The 27,118-nt window shown below is 36.4% G+C and overlaps 1 protein-coding gene across 1 annotated transcript in view; it reads right to left on the bottom strand.

The window, feature by feature from the left end:
- PI15 (peptidase inhibitor 15) overlaps positions 1–26,916 on the bottom strand; it is a 34,114-nt gene extending 7,198 nt beyond the window's left edge. The window contains exons 1-2 of the mRNA XM_037138504.2: positions 26,774–26,916; positions 25,907–26,215 (exon numbers count right to left, since the gene is read on the bottom strand). Of these exons, the coding sequence (XP_036994399.1) occupies positions 25,907–26,179 (273 nt within the window). The 5' untranslated portion in view covers positions 26,180–26,215; positions 26,774–26,916. The remainder of the gene's footprint in view (positions 1–25,906; positions 26,216–26,773) is intronic.
- Between the last annotated feature and the right edge of the window lie 202 nt (positions 26,917–27,118).

Genomic DNA, 27,118 nt, shown 5'->3' with positions numbered 1-27,118 from the left:
GTCTTTTACCCAATTATTTTGGTGGGACGGGTGGCTGTTTGTTTTTTGGTGTTGTTTTTGTAACTTCTTTATATATTTTGGATATAATCCCTTATCAGATGTTCCTTCATTCTGTGGTCTGTCTTTTTATTTTGTTGATGATTTCCTTTGCTGTGCAAAATCTTTTTAGTTGGATGGAGTCTCATTTGTTTATTTTTTCTTTTGTCTCCCTTTCCTGGGAAGATATATGCAATAAAATATTGCTCTGAGCAATGTCCAAGATTGCAGCAGCTTATGTTTTCTTCTATGATTTTTATGGTTTTGGGTCTAATACTTAAATTTTTTATTTGTTTTGAAGTTATTATTGTGCATTGTATAAAAATGTGGTCATTTCATTTTTCTGCAATATCTGTCCAATTTTTACAACACCATTTATTGAATAAACTATTTTTAGCCCATCATATGTGCTTGTTTCCTCTGATGATTATTAATTGACTATAAAGTTGTGGGTTTATTTCTGGGCTCTCTATTTTATTCCAGTGATCTATATGTCTGTTCTTAGGTTGGTACCATGTTGTTCTGGTCACAGTCTACTTATAGTATACTTTGTTGTTAGGTAGTGTGATTCCTCCAGCTTTGTTCTTCTTTCTCTGGATCTCTGTTGCTATGTGGGGCCTTTTGTGGTTCAACATAAATTTTTGAAATATTTGTTCTATTTCTGTGAACTATGTCACTGGACTCTTGATAGGAGTTGTGTTGAATCTATAAGGTGCTTAGGGTAGTAGGGACATTTTAACAATGTTCATTCTTTCTATCCATGAACACAGTGTATGCTTCCACTTATTTGTATCTCTTCAATTTTTTTTTCTTCAGTGTCTTACAGCTTTCCAAGTACAGGTCTTTTACATCCTTGGTTAGGTTTATTTCTGGGTATTTTATTCTTTTTAAAGTAATTGTGAATGGGACTATTTTCTTTCTCTCTCTCTCTCTCTCTCTCTCTCTCTCTCTCTCTATCTATATATATATATATATATATATATATATACATACATATATATATATAGTATTGATTATGCCATTACAGTTGTTCTATTCCCCCCTTATTCCCCTCCACCCTGCACACCCCTCCCACATCATTCCCCCCCTTTAGTTTATGTCCACGTGTCTCAAGTTCTTTAGAGTCTATATTTCCCCTACTATTCTTGCCCTCCCCCTATCTATTTTCTTTGCCTTCTTCCTCTTTCTCTTCCTCCCACTCCCCTGTTGCTAACCCTCCATGTGATCTCCATTTCTATGGTTCCACTCCTGATCTAGCTGTCCTCTTAGTTTGCTTTTGTTTTAGGTTAATAACTGTGAGTTTGCTATCCTTTCACTGTTCATATTTTTTATCTTCTCCCTCCTAGATAAGTCCCTTTAACATCTGATATAATAAGGGCTTGGTGATGATGAACTTTTTGAATTTTCTTAATTTCTATTTCTGTTCATTTGTTTTGGCATATAAAAGTGCAACTGATTTCTGGACATTAATTTTGTATCCTGCTACTTTGCTGAATTCATGTGTCAGTTGTAATAGTTTCTTGGTGGAATCTTTGGGATTCTGTATGTACAGTATCATGTCATCTGCAAATAATGAATTTTTCTTCTTCCTTTCCAATTCGGATACCTTTTATTTCTTCTATTCTGATTCTTGTGGCTAGAACTTCCAGTACTGTGTTAAATATGAGTGGTGAAAGCAAACATCCCTGTCTTGTTCCCAATGTTAGGGGGTACACTGTAGATTTTACCTGTTGAATATCATGCTAGCACTGGGTTTGTCATATATGGCTTTTATTATGTTTAGGTACATTCCCTGTAATCCCATTCTGCTGAGAGTTTTATCATAAATGGATTTTATCGAATGCTTTTTCTGCATTTATTGATATTATCATGTGTTTTTTACCCTTCATTTTGTTTACATGGGGAATAACATTTATTGATTTGTGAACATTGTACCAACCTTGCGTGACCTCTTTGATACATTGCTGTATTCAGTTTGTTAATATTTTGTTGAAGATTTTGGTGTCTACATTCATCAGGCACATTGGCCTATAATTTCCTTGCTTTGTAGTGTCTTTATCTGGTTTTGGAATTAGGATGACTCTGGCCTTGTAAATGAGTTTGGAGCCTATCCTTCCTCTTACATTTTATGCAGTACTTGAGAAGGAGAAGTGTTAGTTCTTCTTGAATGGTTGGTAAAATTCACCTGTGAAGCCATCTGGGCCAGGGCTTTTGTTGGTTGCTAGTTTTTTTTTATTATTGCTTTAATTTCACTAGGTGAATCTGTCTATTCAGATTCTCTGATTCTTCCTGATTCACCTTGTAAGGTTGTTCTGTTTCTGGGAATTTATTCATTTTGTTCAGTTTGTCCAGTTTGTTGGAATACAGTTGTTCATAACATTTTCTTACAATTCTTTATATTTTTTGGTGTTGGTTGTTATTCCTCCTCTTCACTTCTGATTTTATTTATTTCTCTTTTTTTTAAAGGTTTGTCAGTCTTGTTTATCTTTTCAAAGAACCAGCTCTTGGATTCATTGATCGTTTGTACCTTTTTTTTAGTCTTCATGTCATTTATTTCTGCTTTGATCTTTATTATTTCCTTCCTTCTGTTGACTTTGTGCTTTGCTTTTTGTTCTTCTTTAGGTTCCTTTAAGTGTAAATTAGATTGTTTATTTTAGTTTTTTTCTTGTTTTTTGAGATAGGCCTGCAATGAAAGAAATTCCCTGTTAGGATTGCTTTCCCATTTTTCCACAGATTTTGGATGGTTCTGTCCTCATTTTCATTTGTTTCAAGGTATCTTCTTGTTTTTTCCTTGATTTCATTGTTGATCCATTCATTGTTTAATAACATGGTATTTAGATTCCATGTCTTTGTGTGCTTTTCAATGTTCTTGTGATTGATTTCTAGTTTCATAGCATTCTGGTTAGAGAAGATACTTCATGTGATTTCCATCTTCTTAAATTTATTAAGATTTGTTTTGTGTACAAGTTTGTGGTCTGTCTTGGAAAATGCTCTGTGTGCACTTGAAAAGTATATATATTCTCCTGCACTGGAGTAAAATGCTGTAAAGATATCAAATAAATCCATTTAATCTAGAGTGTCATTTAAGATCACTGTCTCCTTATAGATTTTCTGTCTGGAAGATCTATCCATTGAAGCCAATAGGGTATTAAAATCTGCAACTATGACTATATTTCTGTAAATTTCTCCCTTTATGTCCATTAAGACTTGCTTTACATATATAGGTGCTCCTATGTTGGCTGTGTATATGTTTACTAGGGTTATAGCCTCTTGTAGTAGGGTTCCCTTTATCATTATGTAGCGTCCTTCTTTGTCGCTCACCATAGCCTTGATTTTAAAATCTATTTTGTCAAATATAAGCATTGCTATCCCAGCTTCTTTTCCTTTTCTATTTGCATGCAATATCTTTTTCATCCCATTACTTTCAACCTGTGTGTATCTTTCAATCAGCAGCGTGTCTCTTGGAGGCAACATATATGTGGGTATTGTTTTCTTATCCACTCAGCTACCCTATGTCTTTTGGTTGGAGCATTTAAGCCATTTACATTTTAGAGATTTTTTAAATAGATACATATTTAGTTCCATTTTATTGGTAAAGCATTTTTGTCTGTTTTTTTCTTTTTCTTTTCTCTTTCTCCTTTCTTCTTAAAGTGAGCCCTTTAACATTTGTTTCAGTACTGATCTGGTGTTAACAAATTCCTTCAGCTTTTTCTTGTCTGGGATGCTCCTTATTTTCCTTTGATTTAATTGATAACCTCGCTGGGTAAAGTAGCCTTGGTTGGAGGTACTTGCTTTTCATCTCCTTGAATATTTCACACCACTCCCTTCTGGCCTGAAATGTTTTTGTTGAGAAATCGGAGAACAGTCTAATTGGAGCTCCCTTGTAGAAATCAGAGAACAGTCTAATTGGAGCTCTCCCTTGTAGAGCTCACCTGATTTTCTCCTGTGGCTTTTAGGAGCATCTCTTCTTTTTTAAGCTTTGCCATTTAATTATGATGTGTCTTAGTGTAGGCCTTTTTGGGTACAATTTGTTTAGGACTTTCTGAGCTTCCTGGCCTTATGTGTCTTTTTCCTTCACTTAATTAGGGAAGCTTTTGCATGGTTCTTTAAACCATTTTGCACGGAAGCTTTAAATAAGTTCTCAAAACTTTGCTCACTCTCTTCACATGATGCAGGTGTTGTTATGCTTCAGGTTGTCCAAAATATTTCTTAAGCACTCCTCATTTTTTTAATTCTTTTTTTTTTTACTTTTTGTCACTCTGCCTGTCAGTTTTGTGTCCCCTTTTCTCCAAATCACTGATTCAGTCATCTGCTTTATCTAACCTACAGTCTATTCCTTCCAATGTATTGTTTATTTCAGATATCGAATTCTTTATTTCTGACTCATTATTTTTTATGGTTCTTATGTCTTTTTTTTTTCAGAAAGAAATGTGAACTTTTAAAAAAGATTTTATTTATTTATTTTAGAGAGATGGGGAAGGGAGGGAGAAAGAGAGGGAGCAAAACATCAATGTATGGTTGCCTGTAGCATACCCCATACTGGGGATGTGGCCTGCAACCCAGGGATGTGCCCTGACTGGGAATCAAATCAGCAATGTTTTGGTTCACAAGCCTGCGCTCAATCCACTGAGCTACACCAGCCAGGTGGTTCTTATGTCTTTTGTTATGCTGTTTAGTATCCTTATAATCATTACTCTAAACCACAGATGGCAAACACAAGGCCCTCAGACTAAATCTGACCCTCCACTTTGTTTAATCCAGCCTGGCACCTTATTTCTACCTGGGGGCAGCACCGAGCTCTCACTTAGTTACATTTACACAGTCCTAAAATTACATTTGGCCCTTTGAAGGCAACTGAGAAGCTGGGATGGCTCCCAGTGAAAATGAGTTTGACTCCCCTACTCTAAACTATCTATCAGATCAATTCCTTGCCTCCATTTCATCTAGTTCTTCTTGGAAAATTCTCTCATTCTTTACTTTCGGGTTTGTTTCTTTGTCTTCTCATTTTGGCTGCTTCTTTGTATTTGTTTCTATGTATTAGGCAGATCTGCAAAGACTCTGATGTAGGCCTTTTTCGGAAGCTGCTTGTGACTTGCCCTGCTCAACCTGTTTGGAGTAATCACTAATCCACATTGTTTGGCTCCCCCCTGCTGGGCCTGTGTGCAGAAAGAACCAGGCTGTGCTCCAAGTCTGGTTTTTATCAGCACCAGGCCTTGGGGAGGGTCAGCTAAAGTGTCTTAGTGCTTCCAGATATCTACCTTAATTGCTAAGATAATCAATTATATAACCTTAAACTGTAATCAGCAGCCCAACTTAAATTCCACAGGGTGGAGCAGAGTAATTCCTATGGGCTATTGCTTCTGCTTGGGCTGAGGCATTTAGAGAGAAGTGCTGCATGAGAAAGATTGCTTCTGCAGTATAGGGAACGACTCAGTACAGGGATCCTGGCAGCTCTTCCTTCAGTTCTGTCCCAGAACCACCCACCCCAGACTCTTCAAGTGTCTCTAATCCACTCTGTCCTCCCTCTGCTGGATGCCAGGATAAGTGGCTGCGAACAAAGTTTTGTGCCTTGGCCCTTTAAGAGGTTCTCTGAGTCTCCAGCCACCTTTCTCTGGAAAACAGAGACCCTTCTATTTTTCATAGCTGGATGTTTTCTGGGTTCCTTTAAGGATCTGGTGCTAGAGACTTGGAGCCCAGCTTGGTGTTTAGACCCCACACTTCTCAGGGTCAATCTCCCGGCCACTTAAATATCCATTTGGAATTTCATCTGCCTTCCATGGGAACCCAGCCAGCCCACTTGTACCTCCTCCACACTCCCTACCAGCCCCACTATGGTTTCTTCTGTCTGTCCATGGTTATAAGGCTTCTCTCCAGGCAGTGTTCAGTTGGTTTTTTAGGATGATTTCTCTACAATTTAGTTGTAACTCCAAATTGGTCTTGGGAGGAGGTTTGTGCAGCTTCCACTTACTTCTCTGCCTCCTTGGACCTCCTGAAGTTTTGCATACTAATATATTTTAGAAGGTAAAACCCTTTATGAAAAAGGAAACAACAGTGTGATGATTGCAGGAGGCAGGGATGGGTGGAGATGGAAGATAGTATAGGGGATAAATGGTAATGAATAAAATACAATAAAATAATGTAATAAAGAAAAAAGAAGTAACCGTTTTGTAATTACTCAAATTCACATGAAACTCTGTATATGAGGGCACATGGATGTCCTTATATTAATCCTGGTTTCCCTACTTTCATAATCTTCCTTATCATCTTTTTGGTGATTTTCTCTTCCACCAGATGTGGGGAGCTAAGCAAGACTCAGCATTGATAGCCGTTAGTTCACACTATGTTACAAGCTTTCAAGCAAACTCATAGGACTGCTTGGCCTATGGAAAGGTATAGTTTTCCTCCAAAATAATGGGAGACATAGATTTGTTTAATATAACAATGTATTTAACTGAAAGGAAATTAATTTAGTAACTTTGAAATAAAGTAGGAAAAAAATAAAATAGCAGATAAATTCTTCAAGAGCCATTTTCATCCCAGAGGGCCATAGCAGCCACCCTCCAAGATTTGTAAGTTACTCAGAAGTTGTTTTAAATTAGAAAAACAAGACCATTTCACATACATTGATCTAGAATTCCATTGAAATAAACTCACAAAGTTTATATAAAAACAGAATTATTTGGAAAAGATTTAGAGTAATTCTGAGGCGACAGTGGCACATCTCCTTTGGCCACATACAAACTAAAATTACTCAAGGAGCTGTATCAAGAAACACTTTTAGTTAACCAGACTATATTCACTCATTTTGGGGATTAAATTAAATGTGGTGAAATATCACAAAATACCATTTTAGTAAATAAATAATCAATGTTCAGTGTTAAATGCAGTATCGAAAATGGATAAAACTTATTTTATAGTATCTTATGAGCTGGTGTTTATGTATTTGTTTTTTCTCTGACTTAATATCATGCCATTTTACAATTATGAAAAAAATTGGACTACATTTTTCATAATTACTTAGCTTAGTAAAATAATTATTTGACAGAAATTTTATGAATTATTACTTCAAACTTCTTCTTTGTTTTGTTTGTAAAAAGGGGTAAAGTATATTAACAATAAAAAATAAATTTATAATGAACATAGAATCTTAGGACTGAAATTAACTTTTAAAAGCATTTGCTTGGCCGTTAGTGAATTTATCTATTAATTATTCTTGTGATGTTTTGAATAAAATATGGATTGATGACATATGGGCTACAGTTCATTGAAATACAAAATAACAAAATTAAAAGCAATTCCAGATGTAATTGCATCAACCCTTTTTGTCCCCTAGACAGTGCTGAACTAATTGTAGTCACTTGAAAAAAAATGCATCTAAGTATTATTTACATATTGAAATACAGTGTGCACTCAGACCAGTAACAGCTAAAAACACTTAATGAGAATCTTGACCTAAAATATGAACACAGCATGGAACAAATAACACTGACCTAATAATAAAAAATCTTCTGTCCTAACCCTGCTTCTATGGCTAAGATCATCTGTGACTGAGACCATGTCAGCTAGTCTTTCCACCAGTTAACTTGTCTGTAAAATAAGATGGGGTGAGGTCATCTCTAGGGTACCTTTCATCTTCAACTTCTCATGATTTAATGGACTTGAGTAGCCACAGTACAGAGCCAAGAAAATCTGTGTTCTTGTGGACTATGACATCTTCAGTTCTAGCCCTTTCCATACCACAAAGAGAATAAAACTTCTTTTCAAATTTTTACAAATATTTAAGGCAGTTAAGAATTTGAGAAGTAATTTAACATGTATAATCCTATCTTTATACTCATTCATATATTTAAGAACAAAATATTGTATATGTTAAAAAGGTAAACCAAAAGTTTATGCCTGGAAAATACCTTACATGAGAATTCTTTGTTAACTGTGATTAAGGGATTTGGAGAGGAAGAAAACATCTTACTACTGATACCTACATTATTTAGGTGTTTCTCTGTGCACAATTAAAATTTTGGAGAGGACAGTTGTCGGGGAGGAGGAATAACCACTTTCTGTGATGTTTACTTTTAGAGAACTTGCCTGGGTCCATGTCCTTGAAGGAAGGTGCTGGAAACCCTGGTGGGCACTGGCCAGGTCCCACACAAAGAGTGGTCACTCTGCCTCCCTGTGAAAGACATGATTGACTGTCCCTTTGATGCCAAATACAGGTAAGTCAGAAGGTCCTGTACCCATTCTTGTCTCTTGGTCCCCAGGCAGGACTCATACCCATCCTGCACAAAGCAGGGAGTGCTGAAATTTGGGACCTAGATTAATCACATCTATTGGTAAAATTGAGAACTGCATTGGCTCCCTCTGTATTTTTTCATTGGCTAGTTGTAACCAATGAAGACGTAACCTGTGAGAAGATGGATAAATTATTTATTCCCTTAATCTCCAGTAGTATTTAAATGTATTAATATGATGAGAGATCTTTGAGGTTTGAAAATAGTAAGCAATGATTACTTTATTTATTTAATAATAATAGGAAATTTCAACAAAAATATGGCGGGCTGTAGGGAGTGGTAAAATAGACCTATTCTCTCCAGTCAGAAGCTCTATATTATTACAATAAGTGTTGCCAGTGTAACCATGTGAAAGAATTTTAACAGCTTATAAAAGTTCAAGGATATTTAAGATGTAAATTGCTAAACATTTAAGTTTTTTTAATTAATTTTTTATTGATTATGCCATTACAGTTGTTCTAGTCCCCCCCTTCATTCCCCTCCACCCTACCTCCCTGTCCCCATTACCCCCCTTTAGTTTATGACCATGTGTCTCAAGTCCTTTAGATTCTATATTTCTCATACTACTCTTGCCCCCATCTATTTTCTATCTACTGTCTATGCTACTTATTTTCTGTACCTTCTCCACCCTTCTTCTCCTCCCACTCTGCTGTTGCTAACCCTCCTTGAGATCTTCATTTCTATGTTTCCACTCCTGATCTAGCTGTCCTTTTAGTTTGCTTTTGTTTTAGGTGAGTTAATATATATATTTATAGATGCTTGATATGCATCTGCTTAATTTCTCTGAATATCTGTGACATTTATTTGAAATGACTCTAATATTATTCGCTACAAATACGATAACAAAACAAAGAAGGACACACATGTACTTATTTGATCTTCTATGAATGCCTAATGAATATGCAACATTTTATTATCTGTTGTTGGAAAAACTGAACACTTGATACTTACTTAGCTTTTATTCAACCAGATTCAACATCCTGTATTTTCTCTAAATAGATAAGATAGTTTCAAAGATAATTTGGTTGTAAACATTTAAAATCTGGTCTTGCCTCTTAAAAATGAGGCAAAAATTAAGAATATGCACGGGTACAAAATAAAACATTTCCTGGATCCACTAGAAGTTAAATATGATTACATTAGATAAGTCACAAACTAAAGATAGCTAAGGCAATGTCCGAGCATGGATACGCTTGTAAGTTGTGCCCTATTGACCCAAATGGTTTCTTCCATTTGTTGTTGTTTCATTTAGTTGGTCAGCTCATAAACTGATTAATTTAGCTCTGGACTCAAATGTTCACCATAATCTATTCTGATGATAGATTCAACACTTTGTCTTTTGGCACCCACATAGTTGTTTTAAGTCATGAGAGATGTCTAGAAATCAAACTGATTTCATTAACTATCTAAGACATTTGTGACTCCAAGAGATAGGGGAGGTAAGGCAAAAAATGCAGATTCTCATCAAATTCACAGATCTTTACAGTGTAAGCCAAAGAAATACAACATTGATTCAAAGACTGTTGCAGCTTGGGAGATGGTTGTGGACTTTCATAAGGAGACAGAGAATTAGAGGACCATATGCTCCAGCCAGATATGAGGTTATTTTATCGGCTATTTCTGTAAGTTTTGGTATCCACAACAGAGTGGCAGCCAGATTGAGGGAGCACACTGACATCTGAACCTCCCTTCTTATATCCCTGTAAATGTCTCTGGGCAACAATAAATTCAGCCTAACTGGACTGCAACCTAAAATTACTTGGGTATATTCCCAACATTGTTTGAGGTGACATACTGCTTTTCTTAAAGTAGGTAACATCTTTTAATATCAAACATGAAAAATAAATGTAGAAGTATTTGAAAAATTAATTTTAAACCTGGCCAGTTTGGCTCAGATGATAGGAGAGTCCTCCCATGCACCAAAATGTTTGGGGCTCCATCCCCTGTCAGGGCACATACAGGAGGCACTGATCAATCTCTGTCTGTCTCTGTAACTCTCTCTCTCTCTCCCCCGCTCTGTCTCCTCTCTTTCCCTCTCTAAAATCAATAAACATATCCTTGGGTGAGGATTAAAATAATAATAATAAACTGAAAATAAAAACGAATGTCACCTCTTGAAAAATCTATTATGCACTTGGAATCCATCTTCAAAGACATAAAATATTAAATAAAGATATGGCACTTGGGGTTTTTGGAGATGTATTTCTAAACTAGTTATGATAGCAATGGCATTGGAGACAGTATGGCAGTAAGGCATGTGCAATAGACATTTATTTTCTTAGACATTTATGTGGTCATTTCTTATATATTAAGATTAAAACTAAAGTCAATTTAGATAGACAAGTTTTAGAGTTCTTTAAAAATAATTAAGTTAGGACTTTTGATCTTATTCTGGGTTAGTCAGATTGAGAATGAAGTGTTGACTTACAGAAGTGAGAAAGAACCATTAAAAAGAAATTAAGTGATGACAAAATTATTTCCCCTGAGTGTAGCCAAAAGCTTTTAAAACACTTTAAAACAGCTTTAAATCATGGTCATGATTGTGGTTCTGTTTTGAAATTGGTGGGTTTAGTCCCATTAGATAGAAATGCATGTGAAATGCCAATAAATAAAACTCAGAGCTGAATATACAAGCGCCAGTGTTACCCCAATGGGAGGGCAGAAACGAGCGTTGGGAAGGAAGGCTGTAGAGGCCTGGGGTCAGGTGGGGTGAGGTAGTGCACAAGTGGAGAAAAGGAGGTTTCTGGTATTGATTAATTAAGTGAGTTTTGAACTGATTCTACTTCATAAGAAGAGTAGAGAGTTAAAAGTAATTCCCTCAAGCCACAAAAGTAACTATAAAATATGGGACTACATTATACCCTGAAACAACAATTTTCTACCAATATACCACAGAATTTTTAAAACATGCAACCCAGACTATTTAGTCAGGGACACTGACCTCTTTTCCCTTAGATTGTCAAATAAAAAAATGACAATAGTCAAGACAATAATAGCCATCCAGTATGAATGAATCAAAATTATTCCTATTTTTATCAGATCAGCAAAAAATTATAGTATATATTTTTGGTGTGCCACAGAATTTTAGTAATTAGTTTATGTGTGAGCTGAGATGAAACAGATTGAAAATTGCTGTTACAAAATATCAGACTAAGCTCCTAAGCATTTCTTAAATGTTTAAAAGAAGATAAAGTAGACTTCCCAGTAAAATGAGTACCACCTTGCATGTAGGTGAGAAAGATAAATTTCTGTAAAGAGATGATATAAAGTGTACTTTTTTTTTGGGTGGAGATCATTGCCAACAGCATGCAGTTAAAAAACAGGGTGAGGGTAAGCCCTTTCTTGACTCCTTTTCATCTTTCAATTATAGCATCATTCTTTTCCTTCCTATAACAATAAAATCCCTTGAAAGTTGTCTTAAACAAAAGAATTTCCAGTTTTCCTTCTTCCATTCTCTTTTGAGACTCCAGGCAGGTTCCCCACCCCATCTCTAGTCTACCTAGCTGTGTGTCCCAGGCCACTTTCTGCTCATCAACTTCCTTGGTATATCAGCAGCTTAGGCATACCTGGCCACTTTATCCTCCTGGACACACCCCAGTTCCTTGGTATCATGATCCCATATTTGCCTTGATTGCTGGTTGCTGATTGCATATGTTTGCTGATTCCTCTTCACTTTCCAACCTCTACATGCTGGAGCGTTCCTGTGGCTCAGGTCATGTCCACCTCCTTCTCTCCCTTTTTCTTTTCTGTTTCATCTGTATGTATGCACTGCCTACATATTCTCATCCAGTCTCATGGATTAGCATACCATTTATATGTTGGCGGTATTATTGCTCTGAATTATATCTCTAAATCTCTCAGTTGAATTCCAAACTAAGTTTCCCAGCTAGCTACTTTAAACCTCTACCTAATTTATTCAAAGTTGAGCTCCAGATATTCATGACTCCACCCTGCTCCCCACACATAACATGCTGATCCTGCAGTCTTCCTTCTATCAGAGAATGGCATTGCCCATCTTCTAGTTCAAGGTCACCAATCTGTCCCATTGACTATTCATACATTATCTGTGGCTGTTTCCATGCTATAAAAGGTGAGTTAAGTAGCTGCAACATAAACTATAAGGCCTGTACAGCTGAACATGTGCATTATCTGACCCTTTATGGAAGAAGTTTACAAGCTGCTATTGTAGTTGCTCAGGCTAAAAATCTAGTGGTCATTTTTGTTGAATAATTTTTATCTGCTCCACCAGCAAGTCTCATTGATCCTACCTTCAAAATACTGTGTATACAGAATATGAACACTGATTATCACCACCACTGCCACAACAACATCCTTTATTATCTGGAGTACTCAAACGGATTTCTAACTGAGGGCATGCTTCATATGTATGAATAAATGAAGGCATGGATAAAAGCCAAAAAAAATTCAAAATTTGAGATAATATTCAAATAAAATTGGTAACTAGGAAACAATGAAAAATGTTCAGTGATTTAAATATATTCATGGCTCGGTATGAAACTGTACTCCAGCCAAATGCTTTGAAAATGCCCAAACTTTATTTAAATATAATGAAACTAAATTATTGCCTGGGGGCATGGTTTAGTAATAAAGACGACTGAAGTAGTATCGGGTATAAAATGACAAAGTGAACCTGCTGCTTGACCTCTGGACAGTTATATGGAGAAAAAGAAGGAGGGATGTAGAGAGAGAGAGAGAGACAGACTCTCAGAAACAAGCAAATTTGCCTCACCAAAGAGGCTACTCCTCTCTAGGAAATTGTTGACAAGTAGGAAGTCGACTCAATGTCTCTAAACCTTACCATTTTCAGGATAATCTAGAAATCCTGATATATATATGAAATATATCAACTTTTACATGTAGACATTAACTTTAAAATATGTAAAAATTTGTACAGTTCAATATTATGCAGAGCAAATTAAACATACCGATTAATTAGAGTGATTGATGGGCCTACACTTTATGACCTCTGATGTAGGGTACCATTATCACCATTACACCTACACAGAAGTGTTATCTTTCTTTTTCATTTCCAGGATGGTGGCAGGAAATAGTGACCCTGAAACCACATTTACCTGAAACTTCCTTAGAATAACTTACCACCCAGGGATGGCTACTTTGACCTTAAAACTAGAAAATCCAAGAAACAGAAGTTTCCACATTAATAATAAGATCTTAGGTAATTCCTTCATCTAGGTAGCAAGTAAATAAATACTTTTTGGGAGACACTAGGTATTGTGCATTCAACTGTCAGCAAGACTAACATAAACTCTCCCTCACAGTTTAGGGAAGAGACAGTCAACAACAATACTACCAAAAAAATATGTAAATAATTGCAAATTATAATAAATTATTTAAATATATATAATACATTATGCATATATAGGAGTGGGCAATGGTAGGTTTCCAGTTGTAATAAAAATAAATACTAAAAGAATAAACTCTGTTTCACATACTATAAACCTAATTTTGCCCACTCCTGTATAATGTATGTGATGCATTATATAAAGAAGCTCCAAAAAAATTATCTGCTACCTAAAGTTTCTATCTTTTGAACTGTCCTTAATCAATCAAATCGTATTTTGCCATGTATAATTCACACCCATGTTTTTGTGTACATTATACACCGGGTTATTATTCCCATGGCATGTAATCATTAATGCATACACATGTATAATGCGCATCCTTACTTTTCCCTCAAAATCGGGCAAAAAAGTGCACATTGTACATAGCAAAATATAGTATATTCCCATGTAAGCATTGTTCCATGTTTCAGACATTGGTAAATCACCTATAGTGCCTACATGATGTTTTTTGGAAACAGGTGCAGAGTGCATCTTCAGTGAAATTTTGTGATAATATAGAAATTATCACTGAAATAATTTTTTGACTCAGCCTAGTAATTGTTTCAGTATATGGTCTCCTAATAAATAAGTGGATATTTGAGCCACACAATACTTTCTTCAGCTCAGTTTTGTGTTCTGAACCATGACCTAAGACAGTTCTTAAAGCACATTTTAGAGTTTTAACTGAGTAAATTGCTCCAGGATCTCCAGGGTAACTTTTGAGAAGAGATGCCTAGCCTGGTACTGAATCAAAGTTTCATAACTGGGGACATTGAATATGTACTTACTTGCAAAGCAAGTGCTCTTCTAATTAAGTTATCCAAAGCCTTATTTGGTGCCGTGTCATTATGATCACAGAGAACTCTGGCCCCCCTCTCTCCTCTCACACCCGTATTCACCACTCTTCTCCCCCACACTCACGCACCGCATGAGGGTCTTTGGAAGGAAGGGGCATTTCTGGTAGTTAACATCTGTTCATTTTCACTTTATAAGCACTTACATTAGTGTCCTTTCTTTCAGTTCTGGTCTGTTATTGATTCAAAGTTTAATAAAAATTAAAATAACATCTCATCAGTAAAGTATCTTACTGTCACAGACACTGGGTACCAAACTCTGTGAGGATGTTTGCTATGGTATAAATGAAAGAATTATGGGTGAAAGGGGTAGAGAAATAGTACCGTATGCTGCTGTACAAATAAGCTAACATCACTCATTCTGAGGATGATAATTCCAGTGAAGGGAACATGTAGTCTGTGGCTATGTGGTTATGAATACAGAGATAACATATGGTGTTCATAGGGCCTATTTAGAAGTCATGGGAACTCTAAATGGCTTTATTAACTGAGGTATCAAAATATGTGGAAGAACTATATACATCCTGAACATCTAAAAACTTGAAAACAAGATTTAAAAATTTTAAGTAAGGCTCTCTCTTTCCATTAGAACATCAAACCTATATTTAAAACACACATTTGACCTACATGTGACTTAGTTCATGAGACTGTGATATGGATCAGCAGGAGACTTTGGTCATCAAATCTGCCAACCTCACTTTTGGCTGCATCCACAGAAGCAGAACAAATGGATAAAAATTGCTCATCACTACTCCACACTGGACAGGCTACATCGATTCCAGGCACCTCACTATTAGAATAACACACATGTTGAAATCCAAGCAGGGATGACAACCAGGTAAAAGGTCATCTTCAACCAGAGCCACTCTGCTTCCCACAAGTAGTGGTGATGCAGTACCTCAATTCTCCATTTCCTTAATAACACAACTCTTGTCATTCCTAGAATTTTAAGAAAGCCAATCTCTTTGTGCGATCTTTCCTGGTAGGCCACACCCAGGAGGCTAAGAGTGAGGTGACGGGGCCAGCCTGACACAGGTGCTCACAGCCTTCAAAAGCACTATTATAATGCAGAAATTTCCCTCATAGTGTCCAGGAAAGAGCACAGGAAGCAATGTGTGATTCCCCATGAAGAAATACCTTCTAATACTCAGTGATGTCCTTAGATGAAATGCATGTAGGGAAATTCCCTAGAGCAGGAGATGAATGCATGAAGGGGGTGTGTATTGTGGTCTTTCCAAGTGTGGGTTTTGTGGATTTTGTGGTCAGATAGAACTGTGTTCTCACCAGTTTGATTTACTTGCTCTGTGACCTTGGCCAACTTATTTATGCTCTGCAAGTTTCAAGCTTCCTGTCTCTCAACGAGGAAAATTGTCACCATCTCTCAAGACTGATATGAAGGTTAGGTCAGTGACTGAGATCACTGAGCCCAGCTCTAGTATACATGCATACATGTATACAAGGGTGTAGGTAAAGGTGGATATTATCAGTACTGGGGATTCAGGCCCTGGATGATGTCAGTAAACCAGCAAAGTGAGAAGCAGTAAGATACCCTTTAATCTTGTTATCTGACAACCTGAAGTTTAAAAAACAGCAAGCTTTAATCTCAACTAAGCCTGCAATCAGATAAAGTGAAAACAGGAAAACCCTAAAGCAACTAAATAATCAGAAGCAGAATTGTGTATAGATAATGAGGAGCTTTCTTCCAAGGAAAAATAACATCAGTGGGAAGATTAAAATCTAGAAAACATTTTAGAAATTTTAAAATTTATGAATTCTCCAACTTAAATTTCTCTTTTACATGTTTTATTTCTAAATCTTAAGACCTTTTTTTTGGTGGATACTAACAAAAGTCCTCTTCTCTGGGGAAATGTAATACTCATCAGCGATCATTTAATAGGAGACTTATGAGTCAGGATATTCTCACATGTGGTTAATTTTTTAAATAAACTTGGTGTTACAATAATATAAGAGTTGGTCTTGACTGTTAAACTATTGATTGTTAAACTCTCCTCTGATACAATGCAAATCCCCTACCTTGCCATTGTCCACTGGGTCAGAAGAATCCAAATGCCTTTCCACCTACCTTCTCTCTACTGCAAACATCAACTCCCTGGTATGCAGAGATACAAATTTGGTAGAACGTTTCTATTTAATGAAATCATGAAATATGAATTTGATGTACTTCTTAAGAGGAGAATATATGTGTTCTTAAGTAACATTTCTGGATTGTTTCAGTTTGAATTGTGTTGTGTAAAATTTTAAGTCATGAACAATTTTGTCTGAAAACACAACTTGTTAGGCATTCTTTCAAGTCCATGTCAAAGAAAATGCTTGATACCTGATTTTAGACAAGATGGGTAGCATAGACTGGAAACACTGGAACCCCATTTCTCCAAACCTCACTCTAGGATATATTTTCTGCCAAACATTGCTTTCTTGGCCAGTTTGAGCTGTTATTCTTTCTTCACCTTGCCCCCCTATCATTCTTCATAAATTCTTATAGATAACTAAATATTTCAAGTTCAAAACTATTTAATGGCCACCAAATGACTATTAAATGGTTTTCAGATATGCTAAACTCAGGATACCAGACCAGTCACACCAGTTAGCTTCTATTTTCCAGAAATCTTTTGATTAATTTCAAGAAAAACCTTATTCTTAATATGTCAAAAGACTCCATAGGCCCGGTATTATTTAGGTCCCTGAAACAGATTTGAATTCATGTTGATTTAAGTTTCAACACTTATTCTAAAATAACAGATGAAGCTTCCTTGTAAAAATTCTTGACTTGAGTCCCATACATGCAATCATCTGTCCATGCTGTCTCCATTATACCCTCTACCCCATATGCAAGTGGTCCATTTTGATAATCAAAGCATATGCTCATCCAAAATTATTTGTATAAGAACAATGATTTTCAACCTTTTTTTATCTCGTGGCACACATAAACTAATTTCTAAAATCCTGCAGCACACCAAAAATATGTCATATTTTTTGCTGATATGACAAAAATAGATATGATTTTGATTAATTCACACCGGACAGCTATTGTTCTGTTGCCTGTTGCCATTTTTTATTTAAAAATGTAAGAGAAAAGAGGTCAGTGCCCCTGACTAGTCAAGTATTGCATGTTTTAAAAATTCTCGTGGCAGGCTCATTGAAAAATTACCATAGCTACTTCTTTCCACCTCTGTAGGTATGTACCTGGATGATACACCTGCAACCACTTAAAAACTGTCTGACACCCACTCTTTACTTTGTGTTCCTCAAATGAGAGAAACCCAATTGTCCTAGTCAAAAATGAAGGCAGCCTCCTTCACTGTTCTATCATATAAATCACTTCCTCCTATTGATCTGATGCTTAAATTTACTTTGTCACATCCCTGTAACAAACTTCGCTGAGGCTTCAATCATCGCTCACCCAGATGGACACCTCTGGACTGTGTTTGCTGCCTATACTACTGCCGCTCTCTAAGCCCTTCCTCATCCTGGAGCCAGAGTGACCTTTCTAAAATGTAAATCAACTACATATTTCTGCTTAAAACTTTCAATTAATGATACAGCTTCAATCTTGGAATAAATCCCACACAGGTTTCTGCATGCCTTCTCTAGCCTCACCAAACATCACTTTTTTTTTAATACACTTCATCCAAGCCACATTGAATTTTTATTCTTGCCTTCAATGTAGCATGAACCTACCTTCTTGGAACACACTCTCATACTTACAATGTGTTCTCTCCTTCTTTAGCTCTTTCCTGTTTAATTTTTTTTCCCCTTTTTTAGTATTTGAAATTATTGTCTTCTAGAGGCCTTTCCAGCCGCTATATCCCAAGTTCAAGTTTGGCCTAGATATACCCCATATGACCCCACAGCACCAACTCACTGCTTTGCCCACTTACTTGTCTGTTCACAGTGCTCCTAAGAAAGGGTGTCTCTTAGTTCCCCATTCATTCCTCTCATCAAAGTGCCAGGTACCTTAATATATATCACGGGATGAGTGATTGAATACCGAAGGACTCTTGCCCACCAGGGTGCCATAGCCACATGCTCTTTACACAGATGCCCAGAATTTAAAAGGCTTCATTCAGTTGTTCCATGGGTATTTACCGTGTTCTCTCTAGAATAGATTACGATGCTATATTCTACCAATACTCAGCAGGATTACAATATAATTCTTTTCCATCCCTGTTGTATTTGGTCAAATATCATTCGCTACCAAAAAATTAAAATTTAAAAAATTTTTTAAAGTGTTGAATATTGGGAAATATAGTCACTGTGTATGTGGCTTCTGTGAGAGTCACAGCTTTCCTGTATTCCATCTAATGGTAACATTCTGAATCACATCCTGTCTATATGCTTACATTTGCACTTCTTGGAGCCTGTAGGAAAAAATGGTCTCAAACAAAATTCTCTTCACCTTCATTTAGCAGGCTCCATACATGGAGGGCTAAGCATTTGTATACAACACTAAGTGATATTGAGCAATGTCCACCATAAAAGAAAGGCATGTTCCTATAAAACATGCCCAGTCTCCATTTGTAGTAAAGACCCTTGAAAAGTTCTCCATCTAGAACAAGAATGCAAGCAACCCAATTAAAAAATGGGCAAAGGACTTGAATAGACACTTCTCCAAGGAGGACATACAGAGGATCCAGAGACACATGAAAAGATGCTCAATATCACTAGCTATCAGAGAGATGCAAATTAAAACCACAATGAGATACCACTTTACACTGGTCAGAATGGCCATCATAAACAAAGCAATAAACAACAAATGTTGGAGAGGTTGTGGGGAAAAGGGGACCTTAGTTCACTGTTGGTGGGATTGCAGACTCATACAACCATTATGGAAAACAGTATGACATTTTCTAAGAAAACTAAAAATGAATATGCCTTTTGACCCAGCAATTCCACTGTTAAAAGTATGTCCTAAGAACCCTGAAACACCAATTCAAAAGAACCTATGCATACCAATGCTCATAGCAGCACAATTTACAACAGCCAAGAGTTGGAAGCAACCTAAGCGCCTATCAGTAAATGAATGTATCAAAAACTATGGTACATTTACACAATGGAATTTTATGCAACAGAAAGAAAGAAGGAGCTACTACCCTTTGCAACAGCATGGATGGAACTGGAAAGCATTATGCTGAGTGAAATAGGCCAGGCATTGAAGGACAAATACCATATGATCTCACCTTTAACAGGAAGCTAAACAACAAAACAAACAAGCAAGCAGAAAAAAAAAACAAAGACACTGAAATAGAGAACAGGCTGACAGGGACCAGAGGGGAGAGGGGAGAGAATTTCAGGGGCAAAGGGGAAGGAATCACAGGAACAAATATAAAGGACACATGGACAAAAACTAAGGCAGGGCGGTGGTGGGGAAATGGGAGGGAGGTGGGGAGCACTGGGGAGGGTGGGCTGGGATGGGAGCAAAAGACAGAAAACTGTACTTGAACAATAAAAAAAAAGAATGCAGAGTTCCAAAAGCACTGGGGAAATGCCTCGCTGTCAACAGTCTCTCCCAGTCCACTGCTGCCAAGCAAAGGCTCTCAGGTGGCTTCCTAGCAGTCATAAAAGCATTCATGGAAAAGATTTAGGTTAGACACATCAAATATCTCCTGTTCACAACAGGAAAATTGAGTCTCCCTTCCCAAATGAGAGGAAATGTGCCATTTGGACAATATATGTTTTTTTTTCAAAGTAATAAGAATAGACATCACAAGTGTTTAGTCAACTATTGAACAAAGGGAAAAACATAGTTTACATTATCTACATTCTCTTCTACAGGAAAGTCAAATAAATGAATCAGCATTTTTATTATTCCCAAGTTATAAATTATTGTAGGAAACAGTTTACTGGCTATTTCCGAAGGTGTATTAATTTATTCTCCATTCATTCATCTAACTCATGCTTTCTGTTATGTTACTACCTGCTGTGACTTGGTAATTAGTATTTTTCTCTTTTCCATGAAAGCACAGGGAGCCATATTCCTTTAGCTCTGCCAATAACATTTGCAGGCACCGAACTAATGGAATAAGCTATATTATCAGTATAGCTATTTTGGCTTCTTGAAATTACATTACACCTTTTATTTTCAGTGTTCAGTTGTTCAATTCATATCTATTCTTATCTTTATGCCGCCCCTCACCTGCCTTTCTACCAGTCTATACTAGATGTGAAGACTGCTGTTTCATGAACTACACTTCAATGAGTTGTTCTTACCTGTCACTGTGTGTAGATGTAGGTGCCCAGCTCTTCCCTATCTGTGCCTAATAAAATGGCATCACTGACTCTGTGGTTGCCACCTCTCCTGTCACTTCCACTGCCATTCTGAACTCCATCAATTGCCAGGATCATTTTTTTAATGAACCTCTACCTCTGCTCTAAACCTCCAGACTCTCTAATGCTTTTGTATTAAGTAATCCTCAATATTCTCTCAAACTCCTCAAAAAATATGGTTGATGTACTACATGTTTTCTGGCAATTTTGTTCATACCTTGTCATATGAACAAGGTACCATATCAGCCAACCCTACCATTTCCTGAGCATAGATCTCAAATGCCCCTCCTCTAAGGAGCCTTTTGTGATTTTGCCAACTAGAGATTAGCACTTCTTTCTTTGACTTCTCCATGGTATTCATCCGGACCTCTTTTATTACATCAATCTTATGCAGCAGTGTATTATACTGAGTTATATGCTTAGTGCACTTTTCCCTATTTGTTTTCTTTTTTACTGTTTTGTTTACAATTTAAAGACAGTTTCTGTTATCTTTGGATCTCATATTCTTATGGAGGGACTTCAACTTTTTTAAGTTGAACTTATTCAATTGACTTGGATTCAAAAAATATCCTACAAATTTTACTCCATGTGTGAGTCTTGCAATTTCATTCTTTTGGGGATAATTCTTATTCTAAGAAACTAGTGTGGTTTGTGGTTTAGAGTCATGGTTTAAGCTGCCCTTAGGAAGAATGAAAAGCAGCTGGTGTCCAAGACGCTCTGGAAATTTGTCAGTAAACTAATTGGAGCACAGAAGCCAGAGTAAAAAAGTTTGACTTGCATATTTTAAGCTCTATCTATATTATTACTTTTTTAATTTATAAAAAAAACTTTTATTTTGAGTACATGAAATAAAATATTTTTATAAATGATGAGAAAATTTATATTAAAATATAAATAATACAGTTGTCCCTTGCTATCTGTGTTTGATTGGTTCAAGACCCCAAATCTGTGAAAGCTCATATATAAAATGGACTAGTATTTGCATATAACCCACAAACATCCTCCTTATATTTTCAATCATCTTTAGATTGCTTATTATACCTACTACAATATAAGTGTTATGGAAATAGTTGTTATACTGTATTGTTGAAGGAATAATTAAAAGAAAAAAGTCTACACATTGTAGGTCTGACTACATGGTACATGTCAGCAAGAATGTGACAGATGTTTTCAGAATGTATTTGATCTGCTATTGGTTGAATCCACAGTTGGAAAACCCATGGATATGGAGGGCTGACTGTCATATGAAAATTATTGTTACTTAAAAGTAGAAATACAAAGATGACTTAATACTCTGAAGCTTAAAATTAAGAAGTTTGTAAGAAATATACAAATAACTGTAAATCTAGTTTGATTTTAATGAGAGCAGTATAATAAATGTATATATAGGTTTTGGTGCTTCAAAAGAAGGAGAAATCGAATGTGGTTGTGATCATAAGAAATATCAACAAAGGACACACATTCTGCTTAAAACTTGAAGGGTAGGATTACAGATAATGGCAGACTTTAATGAGGTGACATTAAAAAGAGAGGAAATGGCATGGGGAAAAAAGGTTCAGAGAGGAGAGTTGGGGATGAAGGAGATTATGAATCAGGCTGGTGCAATCAGGAAAAGCCCTGAGCTGAAGAGCATCTTCCATGAACTCCTGTAATGATATCACTCATGAATGGGCATAGTTTGTACACATGGCTGATGACCATAGTGAGCTAAATGTCTCAAGTTTTTGAGATACATAGTAGAGTTATGAACTGAACTCATTTTCAAATTGTTCACAATTCAAATCAATGCTGAATAAATTATAAAGGTAACCGAGTTTGATTAATATTTGTATTTTTCGCCTGGCCTAGAGATAAAGTCACTTAGCATCTGTCCTGTGGCTTATAAGCTACCTTTTATATTGTAGTTCCTTCAGAGTCTCTCAGAGTTTCTCAGAGTCTCTCATGAGGAAACCAAAGAATTATTTCAATTGGTCAATTTACTCAGGGAGTTCTACAGTTTCACCACATGAAGCATATTTTTATAACTGAACTAATTAATTTCCTCCTGCCTCCAGGCCTTTGCCCTTACTTGCTCTTCCCTCTGTCGGGAATGAGCTCCCCTTGCTGATCACTGTGGCTCACTTTCTCCCTTCTCTCTAGGACACTCTCACTGAGCTCTTCCCTGACCACCGTATTAAATTTCGCAACCTCATCACAATTTGCTTTATTTTTCTTCATAATTATTATCTTCTAATGTACTATGTACTTTAATTATCTTGTTTGCTGTCTAATTCTCCATCTCAAATGGCCAAGGAATGTCTATTTTATTAATAAATTTTTCCTAGTGTTAGAATAGTGCCCAATGTATGATAGGTGCTTGATAAATATTAAATTAATAAATACTTATGCAAAGTAACTATGTGCAGGGTATACATGGTAATTTGAGATAATCATGTGTTACTTTATAGGACGTAACTGTTCTAACTGCTATTTCTCATTAATTTTACTGAGTTAAGGAGCTTCTACTATGCCACCAACACTATATTTGGTTCTTACAAAATAAATTATATATAATAGGTCTTGTATTAGAAAAACAAGTAAGAGAGGGATAACAAATAGAATATAAATGCTATAGGATTTCAGTTGTCAATTTAAAGAAGGGAACAAAGATACTCTAATACTCCTGGGGGCTTCCTCCAATAGAACATTTGCTAGAGCTAAGTGAAGAGTGCTCCCAGTACAAGCACGGGCTTCAAAATTACACAGACCTAAATTCTAATTCTGGTGATCCCTTCCATATCAGTCATGATCCATGCCACCTTGGCCTATCCATATACTTACTTTTCTGGGTCTCAGTGATTTTATTTGTAAAATGAAGATCACAATCTTAACCTCATAGGAAAAATGTGAGCTATCAAATGAGGCCATTTGTGGAAACAATTAGCCAAGTCCTTGGCACATAGAAGCAATTAAATAAATACATGTGGAATGAGTTAATTCTTGATCAGTGAGGAAATATATAACAAGAAAAATGTGCCTTTATTCAACCTCATTTCTACTGTGTTGTACCCCATCTATGCCTTAACTCATGACAATAATTCTTCCCTCCATATCATTAAAATATATCCTGATGGATTGTTACATAGATTATCAATCCCATTTTACAGATAAAAAAATGGAGCCTCAGAACCTTAAGTAAATTATCCACAAAGTAAGCAGCAGAGTTAGGATTTCAATCCAGTAGAGCTTGTCTCCAAAGCCAGTTCAGTTGTCTTGAGTCTCACTTTAGTCTCATGTTATCCCCTCTAGGAAGTACTTCCTAAACACGCAGTCTGGGTATTATACCTTTCTGAGCTCACATGGAATCTTATGCATATTATTCTATAATTTATGGCAATTTTGAAAACATCTATTTCTCTTCACATACATCACAGTCTAGAAAGACCTCTTCAATGCACGTAATTTCCTCTGCTCTTAGATCTTGAATAGTTTACACTGAGAGCCTTTCACAAAACATTCACAGAAACCAAGAAAAGCTGACATTTATTGAGCATCTATTTTTGAGTAGGCTCTGTTCTAATTGCTCTGCTATTCAACTCATACATTCTTCAAAACAGCTCTGTTTGGCAGATACATCCTTTATTTTCATTTTAGAGATGATGAAAATGAATGAGGTAGTGAATTCACTCAACTTGTATTTCAGGACTGGGGTTTCAGCCAAAGCATTTAGATTCCTGAGCTCATGTTCTATTTTTTTTTTAATCTTCAACTGAGGATATGTATTTTTATTGATTTGAGAGAGAGAGAGAGAGTGAAAGAGGGAGAGATGTGAGAGAGAAACATCAGTTAGTTGCCTCCCATATGAACCCCAACTGGCAATCAAACCCACACCCTAGGTGTGTGCCCTGACCAGATATCGAACCTGCAACCTTTTGGTGTACGGGACAATGCTCCAACCAACTGAAACCACCCAACCAGGGCCAGAGCTCATATTCTTAACCACGAAACTATATAACCCCTTATATACTAGGACTGGTTACATCTTCTTTTCCTCTTTCTTTAAAAATCCTAGGAACATGCATTTTTATAGAGTCTAAATTACTGTTCACTTCTATGAATTATGGCACTCTTACATTTGACTACTCTTTGTTTTTCCTGTGACGCCAACATCTGTAATCAGTCAAACTTAAAAAGCTCATTTAATTAAAATAGATGAATTTAGAATCTGACAGAAATCCCCAAATTTCAGGTCAGCATTTCTGAAAAGTTGGTAGTGGTACTGCCACCGCCACCCCATCTCAGAAGTACCATGTTGGTGGTCTTTGTTGCCTGAAATAGGCTCCAAGCTGTGCCCATGGAAGGTGCTGGAATTTAAATCAAGATCTTGCATAAATTCAAAACCAAAAATAAAGAACTTTAAAAAACATCTATCCTTTCAATACCTACTTTTTAAAAAATTCTAAGTAAAATAACTTAAACACACAGAGCCTATTTTTGAGAGCAAAGAGTATGTTCATAGCAAGTGGGAACAGCACACAAGTAAGTGCACACTGGCTTCACTGCTACCTCAGTGACAAAGCATTAAATCACTGGGAGGGAAAGGTCGTCATGTTCCCTCAGAACACAAGTGGATGAGCACAGGAAGAGGTCTGTCCAAGAAAAAGAAAAGACACCTTCCCAAAGAATAAATTGTGCACACAAAACCTACAATTCAAAAAATGATTTTCAAGAAGTGTTTTAACTGATAAAATGACTGCTAGCTAAACAAAGCCCCCAAACATTTTCCATGTGATTTGATTAAAAAAAAAATGAATTCTAGGTGCGATCACTCAAACATACCTTACATTTTACCTATGTTTCTTATATAAGACATGATTCATCAATGGCTATGGAGCTTACAAAAGATAACTACATCCCTGCTCCTTTAATTCTATAATGGAACACTGCTTAAGTTTTTGAGACACACAAAAACTTTTTCTGAGTTCAAACATGTAAAAAGTGCCCCCCCATCTCATAACATATAAACACTCTTTAGATTTCTTCTGATGTACAATTTAAGCGAAGCTTTCTCACTCAGAACTTAAAGAAAAATTTCTCTTACCATATATTCCATGTTTGCTGCTGGTGGGAACACTTTGCCTCGAACTTGGTTATGATAGTCAAGAATGGCGATCATGTCATTTTGCGAAATGTAGCGCTTCCGCCTGGTTTTGGGGATGTCCGCAGAATCTAGCTGTGCTTTCAGAGCTGCTTCAATATCAGTGAAATTATTGGTTGGCGAGGATGAGTCAGTGGAATTGAGTAAGACAACAGCACTTACTTCACAGAGAAGGGAGAGCAGGAGGGTGCTGCTGATGGCAGAGACTGCTGTCATTTTGAGGGTAGAGGAGAGGTCACCCAGTTCACTTTGCTTTAAATTAGAAAGGTAGAATTAGAGTCTATGAATGGGAGGAAAATGGGCCAGAGAGTATGGGTTTACAAGTTCTTATTTGGGAGCATTCTTTCACTTGATTTTCTCCAAAAAATTCAAACACATGTTGAACTCAAGCCTAGGAGATAACATATAGTAATCTCTTTACATTTTACTTGGTGTTATGAGGCAGATTCCTAAAAGGGATTTCCTAGAGCTAAAGGAAAATTAACAGCATGAGTACTAGCCCTAAAATGAATGTAAACCCTTTGCCCAAAATGCCTGAACCACTGAATACATGACTGCATATGTATTTTCAGAGGAAAATCTTTAGGAATTAAAAATTCATCTTGAAAACGAAAAGTAAAATATGCATCACAGGACAGGTAACAAGACAATGTGCTGATAATGTCTTTCAGACACATATGGACACCAAGTGATAGAAGCATACAGAAGAGCCATAATCACCCATTCACATTTCTAAAAGTAAAAAAAAAAAAAATGAGCTACTTTAAAATCAGTGCATGCAAAATAAACTTGTTGAGCTAAATAGCTTACCTCTGTACAATGCCAAAATGAATGTTTTGTTCTTCCAAAAATGTAAATTCTTTGCTTTTGCTAGGTTGTAGTATGAACTCTTGTAAGAGGAGTGTGTCTTATTACAAACTCTCAGAGAGCAAAAGTCTGCAAGGTTTGAATGCTGCTGGCTACAGGAACAGCTAACAGCTTTTATATGTCACAGTCAGCAACGTCCAGAAAAGGCAGTCTTTCTTAGGGTCTCTCCTAGCCAAAAATCAAAGGGGAGGGGTTTGGGATAAAAAAAAAACAGTGATTGGGTGGCAACCTTTTTTATGTGGGTGGTGAGGAAATTGAGTCACACCCACAGCTTACAAAATACAAACC

The sequence above is a fragment of the Artibeus jamaicensis genome, unplaced genomic scaffold, assembly GCF_021234435.1.
Source record: "Artibeus jamaicensis isolate MK-2021 breed Jamaican fruit bat unplaced genomic scaffold, CSHL_Jam_final scaffold_916, whole genome shotgun sequence".
Taxonomy (NCBI): Eukaryota; Metazoa; Chordata; class Mammalia; order Chiroptera; family Phyllostomidae; genus Artibeus; species Artibeus jamaicensis.
This window is presented reverse-complemented; position numbering and strand designations above follow the sequence as displayed.